Source organism: Xiphophorus hellerii, chromosome 22 (assembly GCF_003331165.1).
Source record: "Xiphophorus hellerii strain 12219 chromosome 22, Xiphophorus_hellerii-4.1, whole genome shotgun sequence".
Classification (NCBI taxonomy): domain Eukaryota; kingdom Metazoa; phylum Chordata; class Actinopteri; order Cyprinodontiformes; family Poeciliidae; genus Xiphophorus; species Xiphophorus hellerii.
The window spans coordinates 8,675,369-8,690,433 of NC_045693.1; the positions used below are offsets into that span (position 1 = coordinate 8,675,369).

Genomic DNA, 15,065 nt, shown 5'->3' on the forward strand with positions numbered 1-15,065 from the left:
CACCCAATAACTTTTTACCCCATTTAACTGCTCTTCTGCAAAAATAAACAAGACAGAGCGGAAATGGGTGATTATAAAGCCAATATTTTCTCTAAGTAAGTGGTCTGTAGTGAAAAACCACCTGCTATTGATGCAAATCATCCCAGGAATTAAAAAAACTAATGAAGCGTAATAGAACAACTTTCGAAGTAAAGCAGGCAAATGAGTTCGATAAGAAGCTGTTAGGGTTTGTTTGTGTGTCTAGTCTGTGCATGTGCTTATGGGACTTCCTGTGTGTAAGAGGCTTAAGTGAGCTCACACAAACAAATGTGCAATTCTAGGTAAAAGAACCTGTGTGGTCAGCTTTCTTATGGGCTGGGAGGATAAAGCAATCATTTGTACAGTAACTGAAAACTACATCTTGGCAGCATTTAAAACCACAGAACATCTGCTTAGCAACAAAATCCTGCGTATTAGAAATACTGCAGACAAAACAAAAGATTTTTTACAGGAATACCAAGGGTGAAGGTCTGCATATGTTAACCAAGAGTCTTAAATTGCTTGGGATTTTAAACAGGATGTTGGAGATATTCTGCAATGTTTGATTTCTTCCTCTTCACACTTCATCAGCTCAAACACACTCCCCTCTGCAGACTCGTCTCTATCTGCTCTCAACAGGAAATCATGACTCCTAAAACTCAGACTAATCCCAGAGGAAATCCAAAACCATAGAGGGGCTTCTAATTATTTTTTTCATTCTTATTTTGTGTAGCTTTCCATCTCACAACCCTGTCAAAAACTAAAACTACAAATTTGTTGTTTTTATTGTTCAGCAAAGAATTTGCAGCTCATATTTATTATTCACATTTTCCAAGATATAACATCAGGCTTCTAAAATTAAAGAATAAGAGAAATGTGTTGCTCAACATTATAGCACAAAAGTATTCATATTCTTTTCACACATTACATTAAAATCACACAACTTAATTAATTTTATGTGACATATCATCACAAACTAGTGCAAAAATATCAAGTATGAGGAAAGTGACCCGTTTTATTTTTTTTAATATAAATATCAAAAATAGCAAGAAGGTCCTGTGTCATGGCGTAGCTCTAAATCAGTCAGATCTGACTGAGAGTGAATATGTGTGCAACTATTGTCATTTCTTTCCCCAGATTTCCAACAGGATTTCAGTTCAAACTTTAACTCGGCCATTCCAACACATCAACATACTTTGATCCAAACCAGGGGTTGGTAACTCCGACCAGGTTCAGAACCAACTGTGCTACGGGTTTGTGCAGCTCATCCAGAGTTACCATAAGCCTCTTGAATGTGGGCTTGAAAACAAATACATGACAAATAACATGAGAAAACTAAAGACATTCAAGGACTACCAACACTTCTGGAAGTCACTGTATGTGGTGAATTATAAAGCTTTGAAAGAATTCCAGCCTTTGGACCCGTTTTCAGATTCCTGTAGATGCCAGTAGACAGAGTGGAGCTCAGAAGACCTTATCCACGGCTCTCTCAACCGTTGTCAGGTTGTCCCCGTGGGGTCTGCCTGATAACAGTAGCATTGTTGATAACACTAGCCCAGGACTCAGACAACTTTAGACCATGCCAACGCCGTAAGCTGCCTCATTAATCTGCTGGCTACTGGCCTATCACAAGTCCGTCACCAGCCCAGCGGCACCTAACCAGCTTCAAACCACTGGCTATCACTACTGTCTTACAAGCAACAAGGGGAATAATCAGCCTGCTGTCTACAGGCGGCAGACCCTCCACTTTGTTGTACAAAAGAAACAAAGTTCTTAGTCTCTGCTTGCTTTCCTAATAAAAAGAGTCAGAACAACACTTGGTTTTTTATGTTCAAGAAGGATTCTATGTATTTATGTCTTTACTCAACTAAAAATTTTATACAAATTCAAAACACTAAACTGTTTTTAAATTATTTCCTGGAAGAACCAGAATTTGTTTTAACATCTTTCAGGTGTGAAAACAGCCTCAGTCTTCTTGTTGGACTACCATAGATGGAGCGATTCAGTAATTATCGGAAATGTAGAATTAAATCATCTTGATTTTAGGTTTAAAGAAGTAAGATTTTGAAACTTTCAAAAGTCTTCTGTGGGTTTTCTAAAAGTCCTTTTTAAGGTTTTTCCCATTTTTTTAGGCAAAACAAGCAAAGATAACCGTTTGACAAATATCTCTTATGTGTCTATGCATGGTATGCTATACAATTAAGGGTAGATATGATTACCAGTTGGATTTATAAAATAAATATAACTGTTGAATTTAATGTATAATTATAATACAATTTGACTACATGATTTGACTGATTTGATTATATTTTTCAGAAATTTTAGCTTTCTTGTAAAGTGCCTCAAGAAAAACTTTGTTGTGAATTGATGCCATATAATAAACTGACAGTAATACAAAGTTTTTACTGTAAATAAGATTTACTGTAAGGTATAACATTGTTTCTCATTTTAGTTTAATTAAACCTTTTAGCTTAATATGTACAATAATTTGACACACAATTGTCCAAAGAATACCAAATGTAGAAAGTTTGTATTATATCCACAAACCTCAACACTAATCAAATTGGGGCCAAGCTGTGGTTGTAATTTTTTTTTTGCATCATTGCTCGTCTTTGTAAAAGCTGTTACATGTATTTCCATCAATACTTTTCAAAATAAATAAATAAATTTACAACTATATGTAAAAAAAAAAAAAAAGCCTAAAAGTGTCATTAATTTTTTTAATGCATGGATAATTAACTGTTTAGGAAGAAGACAGTGGTTGGCTTATAAAATTTATAAAAATATGATAAATGAGTAGAAAAATTTTCTGACCTTGTTCCTCCAAAGAGGACAATTCGATCTCCGACCATACAGCAGCACTGCCGCCGCCGTGGACACGGGCCTTTCCCCTTTGGCTCTACCTTCTTCCACAAGAATTGTTCTGTTGTGTGGAAATTCAAGAAAAAAAATCAGGTGAGCCATGACAATATAAAAGAAGAAGACTTAATAATTCTTAAAGTCAGACTCATTTACATTAAACACAGTAAAAATAAAAGTAATCTTGGGCACATTAAATGATGATGTGCAAGATAGAAATTCTCCATCACTTCAGCTTACATGAGCTAATAGTGATTTCTTTACTGCTCCTGCAGTTCATCAGCTTCCTTCATTAAAAACAATTCTCACAGTCGAACAGCAATTAAAAAAAGAAAATATTTCATCTTCAAGTGAACAACGTGCGGTGAGAAGTATTGTCTCATTTATGTAAATAATATACTGCAGCCTCTGTCTGAGAGAGCTACATATTTTCTTCTTAATGTCTTGTTTATGTATACATTAAAAAAAACACTGCTGGGACACAGATTAAAGTTTTAAGATCTTGTGTTGATGTCTTGCTTTTATTCACAGAAACATAATGGCTGGATGGAAAACCGAGACAGAATTTTCACCACCCATAAACAACAACCTTCACATTTCAGCTCCTTTCTGCCGCTCTGAATCAGAATGATGATGATGACGTTGAGGCTTCCTTGTTTGCTCCATAAAAGGCTTAAGTGCAGCCTCACAGTCTCATCCTTAATCATCACCACATCTCTATAGCAACCTGCCATTCAAACCTGGAGCGTTATGATTGTAATCAAGGTGCTGCCATCTAGTGGACGGCAAATAGTTTGGCTAAATAGCAGAGATCTGCATCACTCTGTTTAAATGACTTTAATAGTAACTATACATGGTTTTTATTCTGATAAGAGTCTGAAAATGGCCATTTGTGAAATTTAATGCAGCCCCCTTTACTCTGACACTAATAAATTAAATCAAGTGAAACCAATTCCCTTCAGAAGCCACTTAATAAACATTAAGTGTGAATATGTGTAATTTAAGACGGAAACAAAAGCAGACAAGTCAGGAATAAAGAAGTTTTAAGCAGTGTTTGAATTGTGTAAATAGGTCATATGAAATTCACTTTACACATAATAATTGACAACTCATTAAACTTCGCAAACCCAAAACAGGGAAGAAACTTAAGATAATTTCTGTAATTGATTATTCAATCAAATATTCTGATGATTAATTGAATTTTTAAAAAACATTCATATTGTATAGATTACACTATATTCTAAATACATTAAATGATGCAAATAAACAAATTATTCAATTTCATTTTTTTAAACATAATAAACATTTTATTGCCTAAAATGCAATTTTAGGCAATAAAAGCTTACGCTAAAAGCATTCTTTTAGCGTAAGCTTGATTATACCAAAGCACAGGATGCAACTGCATCTACTTTTGAAGAAACTAATTCTAACATCAACATGTGAAAAGCCCCAAGATTAGCAGAAAGGCTATTTTTTGATGCAAAAGGTGCTTATTAGAAGATTTTTATCTTTACAGAATTTGAACGAGGAGAAGTTAAAACTAGGCCACTTGAGGAGTCATGGGAAGAGGAGATTTACAGACAAAGAAAGTTTTTCATCTTAAAAGCAAAATGCCTGTATTTTTTTCAGTATTGCCTTAATAACTGCTCTGGCTGTGTTGTTTTTCAGGAGATGGCCTTTCTAAGTCTGTATACTCCAGTTAACTATTAATCAATTTCTAAATTACTTGACGATTATTTCAAAAATCAATTTATCATGATTAAAATTATTAATCATCTCAACCCTAAACCAAAGAACTTTCTTTTTTTGGAGCTGACGGTGGTTCTACCAAGTGTTGACTCAGGGGGGTTGAACTGAAATGCACACCACACTTCTAAGATTTTTTTTTCATAAAAATTATTTTAAAATCCTGTAACTTTTTCTTGCAAGTCACTATGCTCTACTTTGTGTCGGTTTAATTGCAAAAAATACCAACAATTTACACCGACGCACAAAATGTGAAGACAATCATGTCTGATTTTAACATGATATAGAAAAATAACTGATAGAATCAGAAAACCACAGGTGTGTTGCTTTAGCTATAACAGCAATGTTTTTGTTGCAACAACAGCACATTTCATTCCCCAAGGGAGAGCAATTAAAGTGAGTTGAGAGCTGACATTTGTCAAGAGTTATTGTCAGGTTTTCATCTGAGTGCTTCTGGCCCAACAGATATGTCATCTGGGTAACACTATGCACAATGAAAAGGGAGCAGCCAGACAACATTGTGAAACTGGCGATGATGTAATAAGGCAGGGAATGATTGTCTGCAGATAAAAGACAAAAAGTGGGGCAGTGCAAATAAGCGCAGCAATGGCTGCATTTCCGCTAGACATCAGCAGTAATGACACATGAAGGAGGAAAAGCTTCCTGGAAAGACAGATCAGCAGCAGACAATAACATGACACCTTTGTCCAGATAGATTTAAGACGGAAAACAAATCACCTGGATTAAACTTCCAAAGGTCGTTGAAGTGCCGGTCCAGGCGGGCATTGTAGCCTCCAAATATGTAGAGCTCTCCATTGTAGCAGACTGAACACAAATCAACAGTTCTGTGACTCGTCACAAAGATAAACAGTTAAAAGAATATGGCAACATATGAAATGCTAGTAAGAAAAGTACAACCATCATGGATATGAATGTGATTTATTTGGGTCTTTTTTGTAAACAGGAAACTACTTCAATGGATTTTCAATTCAAGAAGTTTTTCAATTTATTGTGGATTTTCTCAAATTCTCACAGGCATGAAATTGAACATTGAGGCTAAAATGAATAATTTTCCCTCCAACCATTTTGGTAAAAACTCTGGTTGAGTATTTGGTCACTATTCTTATCAAAGTTAGAAGAGTTCATTTTTATTTGTTGGTTTCCACACATTTGTGGTGGTGTATGTATATATTTGAGTCTGATAAAATCAGTTGTTATGCAACAGAGTCAATTTTTGATTCTGTTTGAATTAGAGAAAATCTTGAAAAAACAAAAAGTTGTTTAACTAATAATCCCACCCTGGAAAATATAGTTCAAATAAGTTATTAAAAGTCAAAATATTAATATGACATATATCCACAACATGAGTGTATGCAAGCTTCTGACTAGAACGGTACGCTAGTTCTTTTTATACTTTCATCACATAAATATGAGAATAGAATAAAAATTATAATCTTAATATTGGACAAGTAAAATCCAAAAAACAGATGCAACACACATTATTTGTGCATGTTTATTTCTTACAGGCTGAATGACTCCTGCGTCCCTCTGGCGACAGCTGTGTGGTTGGGGTGCTCAGCCAGCAGTTGGTCTCTGTGTCAAACACTTTGATCTTATTGCAGTAGATCTCGTTGTTGGAGTGGAAGGGGCCAAAGCGGTCTGCCCTCCCTCCAAACACAAACATTTTTGTCCCAATGATGGTGGCTGAGTGGAAGTCTCTCCATCGTGCCGGTGTGCCCTTGGAAAAAAAGAAAACAAACATGGTTGATGAAGGTGCTGAACACATTGTCCAGACTTTTTATATTTACTGTGCATTGAAAAAGTTTGTCTCAAGAAGTATTTTTTTTTGACAGCTCTATTCATATGAGCCGCTGCTACTTCACATATTTAATAAACATGCAGAATGCAACTAAAATTCACTTTTTATTTCTTATAAATTTTATTCTCGGGTCAAAAAATAGAGAAATTGAAACATTGGTTTGATCTCAACTGTTTAGAAAATTGCCAGTTGCTCCACTTTTCGGACGTCCATCCAGTCGATCAATCATGGTGGTACAAATCAATTGGATTTACGTCTGGACTTCAACTAGGTCTCTCATAAAACATTATTTTGGTTTTTGTAAGCCATTTGGAGGTGAACATGCCGGTGAATTCAGACAGCTATGAAAATATTGGTCTTAAATTCCTCAAGAGTGATGTAGGAGACTCATCAAGAAGAATCACAAACACTGCTACTGCCCAGGCTAGCACAAACAGGGAGTAAAAATAACCTTTTTATGTGTTTCATGATTTATTTATAAGGTATAAAATAAATGCCAAAATTGGCTGTAAAAAAATAAAAAACTATGATTGTTTTGATGTTTGTAGAACGACAAAATATGCATAGTTGTTAGAGGCAGCCTTATATTTAACAGTAAAAATTAAAAACCTGAGGTGTTCTTTATTGGGCAATATTATTTTAAATTTACAGTTTTATGCACTTAAATTAAAAACTTGAGTTCAAATACAGTTCACAAAACCATTCTCACACTGACAGAAAAGGACAACAGCACCAGCTAGTGGAACTACTTACCAACTGCAAGATGAAAACCTAAATCTAAACCTCTTTTCAAACATCACTGTGTCGTAACAGGGACAGAGTTTATTAGTATAATACAGCTCCCTGTTGTTGCGAAAGAATAAACATGCAAAAGCAAAACTGTCTCTGTTGTTAATGAATAGCGCTTTGGAAAACAAAGAAAAGTCTTTGCTCCCTGCACATTCAGGTGGCCTGGAGCCATGCTAAAGCCTTTCACATGTCTGCATTACCAGAATGTGCAGATGTTTTTTTCTTCTTTTCACCAGTTGTTATGCAAGGAGAGGAAGACAATAAAAGCCATTTGAGAATTCATAATAATAAGGCTCAGGAAAAGAAAAACTCTTAATTGTAAAAAAAAACATGAGTCTTAGGAGAAAAGCATTCCTTTCACAATTACAATAATTATCTCTTGTATGGTGGCCCTGAGGTGCAAACAACAAAAACACACACATTGTTTACAGGTCTCCAACTGGGACATACCCTTTCCATTTTGTTAATGTTGTGTTTTTGAATTTGTAATTGTGCTTCGTTAATGTTGTTGTGTTTTTGAATTTGTAATTGTGCTTCGTTAATGTTGTGTTTTGTAATTTGTAATTGTGCTTCGTTAATGTTGTTGTGTTTTTAAATTTGTAATTGTGCTATGTTAATGTTGAAGTGGTTAGCACCTCAGGGCAACCTTGATATCAATATTTTCTCAGTTAGAAAATAAGATGAAAACTGTTGTTACTGTGTGGTACAAAACATCCTATCTGCTTTAAAAATAAGGACCAGCTGATGATTTTGACTCACTCTGGCATTAATTAGCGACCAAACCATGGTGGTGGTATCCAGACGGTGAATGTCATTAGAAAAGCAGTCAGCCTGAAACACCAAGAGAAGTATAACTTTAAATATTTATATTTCTCTAAAACGTAGGTTAAAAGTAAATACTGACACACACTCACCAGCTGTTCGTATCCTCCAAATATGTACATGGCCTTTCCTAGCACACAGGCTGAGTGGCCATCCCTCGCCCCAGGAACTGCCCCTGAAATCTTGGGCGTGAACCACCTGTGGGTATCTAAGAAGCGCAAACTGGTTAGAAAATGCTGACATTTAAATCATGTGCAACATCATAAAACCACTAGACACATATGCAGGTGTCACAGCTTTCCAACTTGACAAACGGTTTTGTCTGAAAGAACATTGACATCAAACGTGCGCACCTGAGAGGAAACACAGCCGCTCGACAGCACAAGTGAGACGAGGGTCTACTTACTGACATCAAAGGCGTACAGCACGTTGCAGGCCCCCTCTGTGTCGTTACGCCCGCCCCAGAGGTAGATCGTATCATCCAGCAGCACAGCTGTGTGGCCGTAACGCATGTACGGCACTTCACGAGCCCGTTCGTGTCCCCCCGTCCTCACTGGGGGCAACTTCATCCAGCGCAGAGACACTGTGATACACAGGTAGCCAACAACAGCTTCTTAAATGAAGTGAACAAGACTTATTACCATCTGCTATATAACTGGTCAGTACAGATTAAATGATCAGTGGTGTCCAAACCTTTTGCACCAAGGGCCAAAATTCCCAAGTTGAAAGTTCTCAGGTGCCAAAATTAGCTTTTTCTCTCCAACTCAAGACTTTTAATAATAAATTAAACCAGTGTCCACTGGAAAACATGTAAAAATTAAGGAGCTTTAAACCACTAATATTGTAATGAAACAGACATTAGTATGACATTTGTCTTCATTTTTATGGTTTTTAAACTTTTCAAACCTATTATTTTTTTTTCATTTTGTTGGTCTATAAAATGTTTTTATAGCATTTTTAATGTCTTTATTTCCACCAGCAAAAAATCTTTGCCTTGTTAAACCAAGTATAATGGCTAGGGATGCCCTGTGGGTTTCAGGGTAAAAAATATCTAGATCTTTGTGGAATGACAAACAAAATACAAGCACTAATAAAAAAAACTTTGTGTTGTACTTGATATTTTCTGTTTAAGAAGCTATAACCCTGTCATGGAAATGTTTACAAAAAGTGTTCATTTCCAGAGGGCAAAATAATTTCTACCATTTTTGAACTGCAGTCAGGTCGCAAAATTATTCCAAAGGCCACAAACAGTCTCTGAGTCGCACTTTGGACACCCCTAATCATTAGGCAATTTCCTCATCATAAAATAAATATTTAAAAAAATGATACAGAAGTGAAAAGAAATATAATACCTGAAAAATACAAACCAGGGTGATTCAGATTGACAATCCAAATTTAACTGTATCTTAGGACAAAAACAAAGGCTATAAACAATTGTAATGAAAAGGAGCACAGAAAAGGAGCCAAATGGTAATAATCAATATTTATGGTGCGTTATTTACAATTAGCTTCAAATCTAGTTCTAGATAAACTTTTTAGGATATTCCAACGGCAGGTAAGATCACGCTACTTGAGCAACTGTTAAAGCAGCTGGCTGACCTCACAGAGGAAAAACCAATAGTATATGGGTCAGGAGGAAGCAACGGAACCAGTTCTATATGAGTCGGGGTGACAACTTCCAAGATAACAGCTGTGTTTGTGAGTTAGCAACTGAAAAACATCTGACGGGACCAAATAAACTAACCACAATGGAAATCCTGGAGCCTAACTGTTAGCTGCAGTGAAAGTGGTGGAGCTTAATCATAAGGGGAGGTTTCTGTCAAACCTCTCCTGTGGTTTAAAGCCTGTTTACTACAAGGCTGTGACTGGAGTGACTGGAGTTTTTTTTCCTGTTTATATGGAGCACAGTAATGTGCATCTACACTTTTCACTCACTTTTCACTCACAAGGTCAATGTGGGTCATGAAAAAGACGCGCAGGATAGGATGAGAAATAACCAAGCTGTTTTATTCTATAAAGAGCAAAACAGCTAAAAAAATATAATATTCTGTATAAGTAACCACACATAGTGCTCCGGTTGGTTGCAGGAGATGATTGCCCTTACAGATCTGGAAGTTTCTTTCAATTAAAAAGGTGTTGTTCCTTTCCACTGTTTTACCAGGTGACATAATAAAGTTGTTTTGAATCTATTGTACTACTGGTAATGTAACTGGATCTGCATCAGTTTATAATTGAAGTGTCTTGATTATACATTTTTGCATATTAATTTGATCTGTTTATCTTGTAAAGTGGCATAAGGTAACATTTGCTGTAAACTGGAGCTATAAAAAACTAATTACTAAATTCCAACAGGTGGTGTTTCATATTTTATCTATGCACATCAATGTTATATTTAACATTTTTATATTTATAATAATCAGTTGGTTTGTTTATTTTAAAGCGACATGAATTACTGATGCTTTTGATATTAAAGAACTGTTTTTATATCATATGATGCATTGTTATATCCCCAAGGAAGTCCAGGGGTTTTGGAGGGGGGCTGTAACAATAGATAAACCAGGGAAAAAATGAAGAGATAAAAACCAGGAGGGTAAAGTTAAAGGGCTTATTCTTTAAGGGGGACCAGAAGAAGTCTCAAAGGTGAACATGAGAACCTAAAAGAAAGGGGAGAATAACAACAAAAACCAGGGTTTCTAGCAATCCTCCAACACAGCACCACAAAGCTGCAGCACACATGTTGCCCAATTGGCCAAGAGGCTCTGAAAGTGAGTTTCCCAGCTAGCCTCATACCCTGCTAATCAAGAGGCAGAGTGAAATCAGCTGGGCCTGCTTAACCCACCGGAGCTCAGCAGCAACCTGAATTGGGAGGAAATCCTACATGCAGCCACCACTGCATGTAACGTGCATTTTTTGCTAAAAGAACCTTTGTAGAAATGCTGTGATACTATGAAACTACCGCATTTTTATTCAAGATCATTTTGCCTCAAGAACCTCAATCCAACCAATTCCCAGACATTGAGGCTTTTGCAGTAGCCTCAATAATTCCTACATTACGTAATACATTTATGACTACAGTTTTTATCTCCTGACATTATGACGTAAATATTCCATCTTACTTTCCATCATTCTAAGATTTTCATGCTTGGACAAGTGCTTAAGATATTAAAACTATACTTATTTTCTTTAATTTACAAAAAGTTAAACAACTGAGCCCCTAAACAGCCACACTTGCCACCTACAACAAATTATAGTTCTGCACACAATAAAACACGTGTAGATATCATTTCAGATAAAAAATCACGTTCACTGCCTACCTGAGTTGAAGACATGCACATCGATCTGACGCAGCGTCTCGTAGTCCTCCCCAGAGCAGTAGCCCCCAAAGGAGTAGACCTTGTGCCCCACCGCCACAGCAGCATGGTTGACTCTCCGTGGCCCTCCTTCTAGATGCACCGACCAGCGCAACATTCCAGGCGCAAGCACCCCTTGTGATTGCGAGTCTTTAGACCATCACTTTATTACCCGCTTGGACCCAGACAAGTCCATACCATTGATTCCTGTAACCAAAACAGCAAGAGCTATATAGTTACTCCATCTGCAAGATACAACAAAGGAAAGCCCAAGTGTAACTGAGCTCTGAAGTTGCTGACAGCCTCACAAGCCCCTGTTTCTAAGCTGGGAGAGTATTTTAAGAGGTGATTAGACCTACACCTACCAGTCCTCATTCTTTCTGTTCACTCCCCCTCTCGGGGACCTCCCACTGGTTCCAAATACGCTTTTCAGTATGTCATAAATACATAAACTCAACCTTTTAGTGGAGTACCTTATCAATAAATAAGTTGTATTTCCGCAGGTGTGCATGAAATAAGCAGTCACTGCTCAAATAGAGTTCATTTACTGTTTATAGCTATATTAAAGCACCTAATAGCATTTGTAAACTGTGAACTGGTCGTGTAAGTAGTTGGCTATGCATAATTATCCACCCATGAAATGCAAGATTTAGTTTCTTACCTAAAATTTACAAAGAACAACAGTTACCTGAAAATATTTTCAATTGCTAATTTTGTTTGTGAGGAACAGAAAATGTCATGAGAAATGGAGAACCATTAATAATAATATTAGACATCAGCATGATTCAAAAATATGAAACTGCCATCTGAAACACAAGTAGACTTAATAATAAACACTGTACTTTCTGGTTGTTTATTATGTCTCTATGGCCCAGTTACTCACTGACCTTCAACCTTTTGTCTGCTCTTAAAAATAAAATCCCCAGATGACTATTAAACATAGATGTCTATTTTGATCCCACATAACTTTTGAGGTGCAACAGGAGTCAATCCCGAGTTTAAGGGGAAATCGGTGTCAGTTTAACACATTGCTTTGTTTATCAGTCCATCAGTGTTTTGTGACAAGCCGTAGTCAACAAACTGCCACGTATGTTCGGGACCACATTAGTCAAAATGACAAGTTATGTAAAGCTGAAAGAGGCTGTTCCCCCAGACTGATCTGAATATATCACAAAGAAACAAATAACATCTCGATTGTGCTACGTGTATATTATCTCGTGTGCCCAACAACAACTTTGACAACAATGATAGTTGGGCAGCTTTTAACATCCTGACCTACTGATCTGGAAAACACTGATATCGGATGAGTTGCAATGGCACTGACAGCTGCCAAACCAGCCTCAATGTGTAATAAATGCAAGTTATACCACTTAATTCATTACGTGTACACCTGATATTGATCAGGAGTACTAAATAACACTTCAACGATTAGCCTAGATCCAGTTGCATTGAGGTTTTTCAGATAAAGCCAAGATAACGACTCACACAACAGCTACCGAGGCTGGCTAACGTTATCAGTTAATGGATAACACAAGCTATTGAAGATAAAAAATATATATATAAAAAATAAAAACAGCGACAAAGCGCCAAGGTCAATTGTTTTTTAATATGCCCACGTTCACAACGTCCTCGGCGTAGCTTTTTAATAGCCACAGAAAGCAGCAGTTTGATACCCAGCTGTTGAGAAGCTAAGCTAAAGCTAATCAACTGAAGCTAACTGCCTGACTTAGCTGTTAGCTAGCTACCACTAAAGCACAAAAACAACCAACAAGCAACTGCGTTTATTTCTTGCACTTGCAAAAGTCACAAATGGCTTATTTGAGAGAAGGTGAAACAAGTATGGAGTTTATCTACCTTTGGATTGAGGAGCTTGTCGTTAACTGGTGTTTATACAGGCAGAACTATCCAGTAAGAAGAGCCCTCACCGTGATGTCATGAAAGTGGAAGCCGGTGACTGTTAGCGCCATCTGTCGGAGGTGTGGAGGTTTTCATGTTCAGGAAGGCATGTTTTCAAATTTCTCAACCACAATCCTCCGCATGCATGTAAAAGAAATAACGATTAGGAGGTCTGTCACGTCCACATGTTTTTCTACAAATTCCTGACATTACTGAGGACTAAAACACAGTTATCTTAAATCAGTATCAGAATGAAGGACATACAAAGTAAAACCGCAGATTTCCAAGTCAATAAAAATAGGTAAATCAGTCAAATATATTTTAAACACAGCAAATGATAAACAAATATCTGCACTTATATTCATTTTAGACTTTAAATATCAAATTTTAAACCCAATTTAACCTATTTTTTCCACAGCCTGGCTTTCAGTCAAACTAAACTTTAAACATTAAATCAGCCTAAGCGTTTCTTTTAGCTAAAAGAAAAAAAACATAAATACCAGTTAAATCCTAAATTATTTGAGTGGTAACTGAGTCACATTTGTTGGCTGCCCTATTCGCTCACCCTCAGAAATTTTCAGTGACAGAGATCAGAACTTTATGGTCACTCCAAAATATTTACTACTTTCTCCCCAAACCACTTTGCAACTAATTATGTGGTATATTTAGGATCACTGGAAAACTGAGATATTGCTTCAGTAGTTCCACATTATGTTCTTTCCTCATGATGCCATTTATTCTGTGACGAGTGGCTGTGGGCTGAGCTTTCAGCTTTCTCATCATCATCCTCACAAGATGAGCAAAGATTGAATATGACCGATGCTGATTTTACTTTTTTTTCCATCCATTGCTTCAACAGCTGCCATCTTCTCTTCTTTGCTGTGTCTATAGTGGTTGCAAGGTGGGTATTATTATTGCATTTTCAATCATTTATTGTGATAAATTTCATGTCATGATAACAATTTTGTTTCATTGTGTCACAATAAATTCCAATTAATTATGTCAGTTTTGCTATTTTCTCTACTGGTCAATATGAGATTATCAGTAAATATCAAAACATTTGAAAATATAATTTAATGCAGTTACTGTGAGCAGTTTAGTGATACAAATCACATTTCTTTATGCGATTGGTGTCTGAAAGAAGAATATTCCAAATGTTACGTTTTTCAAGAGCAGTATTTGTTTTTGTGGGGCTATGAGAGCTGCCATACTGTCACACAACCATACAGCTACCAAAAAAAGATGTAATAAATAGTTCTGATAGTCACTTTTATTGTTATCACAATAGTACCACAAAATACTGTGATAAAATTTTAAGTCCATATTGCCCACCCATTTTCTAGTTTGATTAGTAAAGGTCAGGAGAGTCTGTGAATGATAATCTGATTTGTGCACAACGTGGATACATAACACATCTGTGGCAGCAACAACTCTGGTCCTGATCAAATATTTATTTCTCTTAGTGACATGCCAACCATTTTTTTTACTTCTATGTGATAGAATTTTGGAATCTTTTGTGAACAAAATCAGCAAGACAAACACCTGTACGTTAACATTGCTTTTCATTCTTGCACCAAAGCATGCTGGTGATGCCAGAGCAAGAACTGCCTCTTCGTTTAATGCATTGTTATTTACGTGCAAGTGCATTTCTGACTAGCTTAAGCCAAATAGCTGCAATAGAAACATTTCCATTGGTCATGTTTTTGTGTGACCATGTAAAGAAAGACTCCAGGCTGGAATTCAAACCCCAGTCCTTCCTGCTAAAA

The 15,065-nt window shown here is 36.4% G+C and overlaps 1 protein-coding gene across 1 annotated transcript in view; it reads right to left on the reverse strand.

The window, feature by feature from the left end:
• Nucleotides 1-13,387, reverse strand: part of klhdc3 (kelch domain containing 3) — a 30,965-nt gene extending 17,578 nt beyond the window's left edge. Inside the window, exons 1-8 of the mRNA XM_032553372.1 lie at nt 13,258-13,387; nt 11,368-11,610; nt 8,460-8,636; nt 8,146-8,261; nt 7,991-8,062; nt 6,148-6,361; nt 5,362-5,448; nt 2,833-2,941 (exon numbers count right to left, since the gene is read on the reverse strand). Coding sequence (XP_032409263.1) covers nt 2,833-2,941; nt 5,362-5,448; nt 6,148-6,361; nt 7,991-8,062; nt 8,146-8,261; nt 8,460-8,636; nt 11,368-11,521 — 929 coding nt within the window. The 5' untranslated portion in view covers nt 11,522-11,610; nt 13,258-13,387. The remainder of the gene's footprint in view (nt 1-2,832; nt 2,942-5,361; nt 5,449-6,147; nt 6,362-7,990; nt 8,063-8,145; nt 8,262-8,459; nt 8,637-11,367; nt 11,611-13,257) is intronic.
• Nucleotides 13,388-15,065: the final 1,678 nt, after the last annotated feature.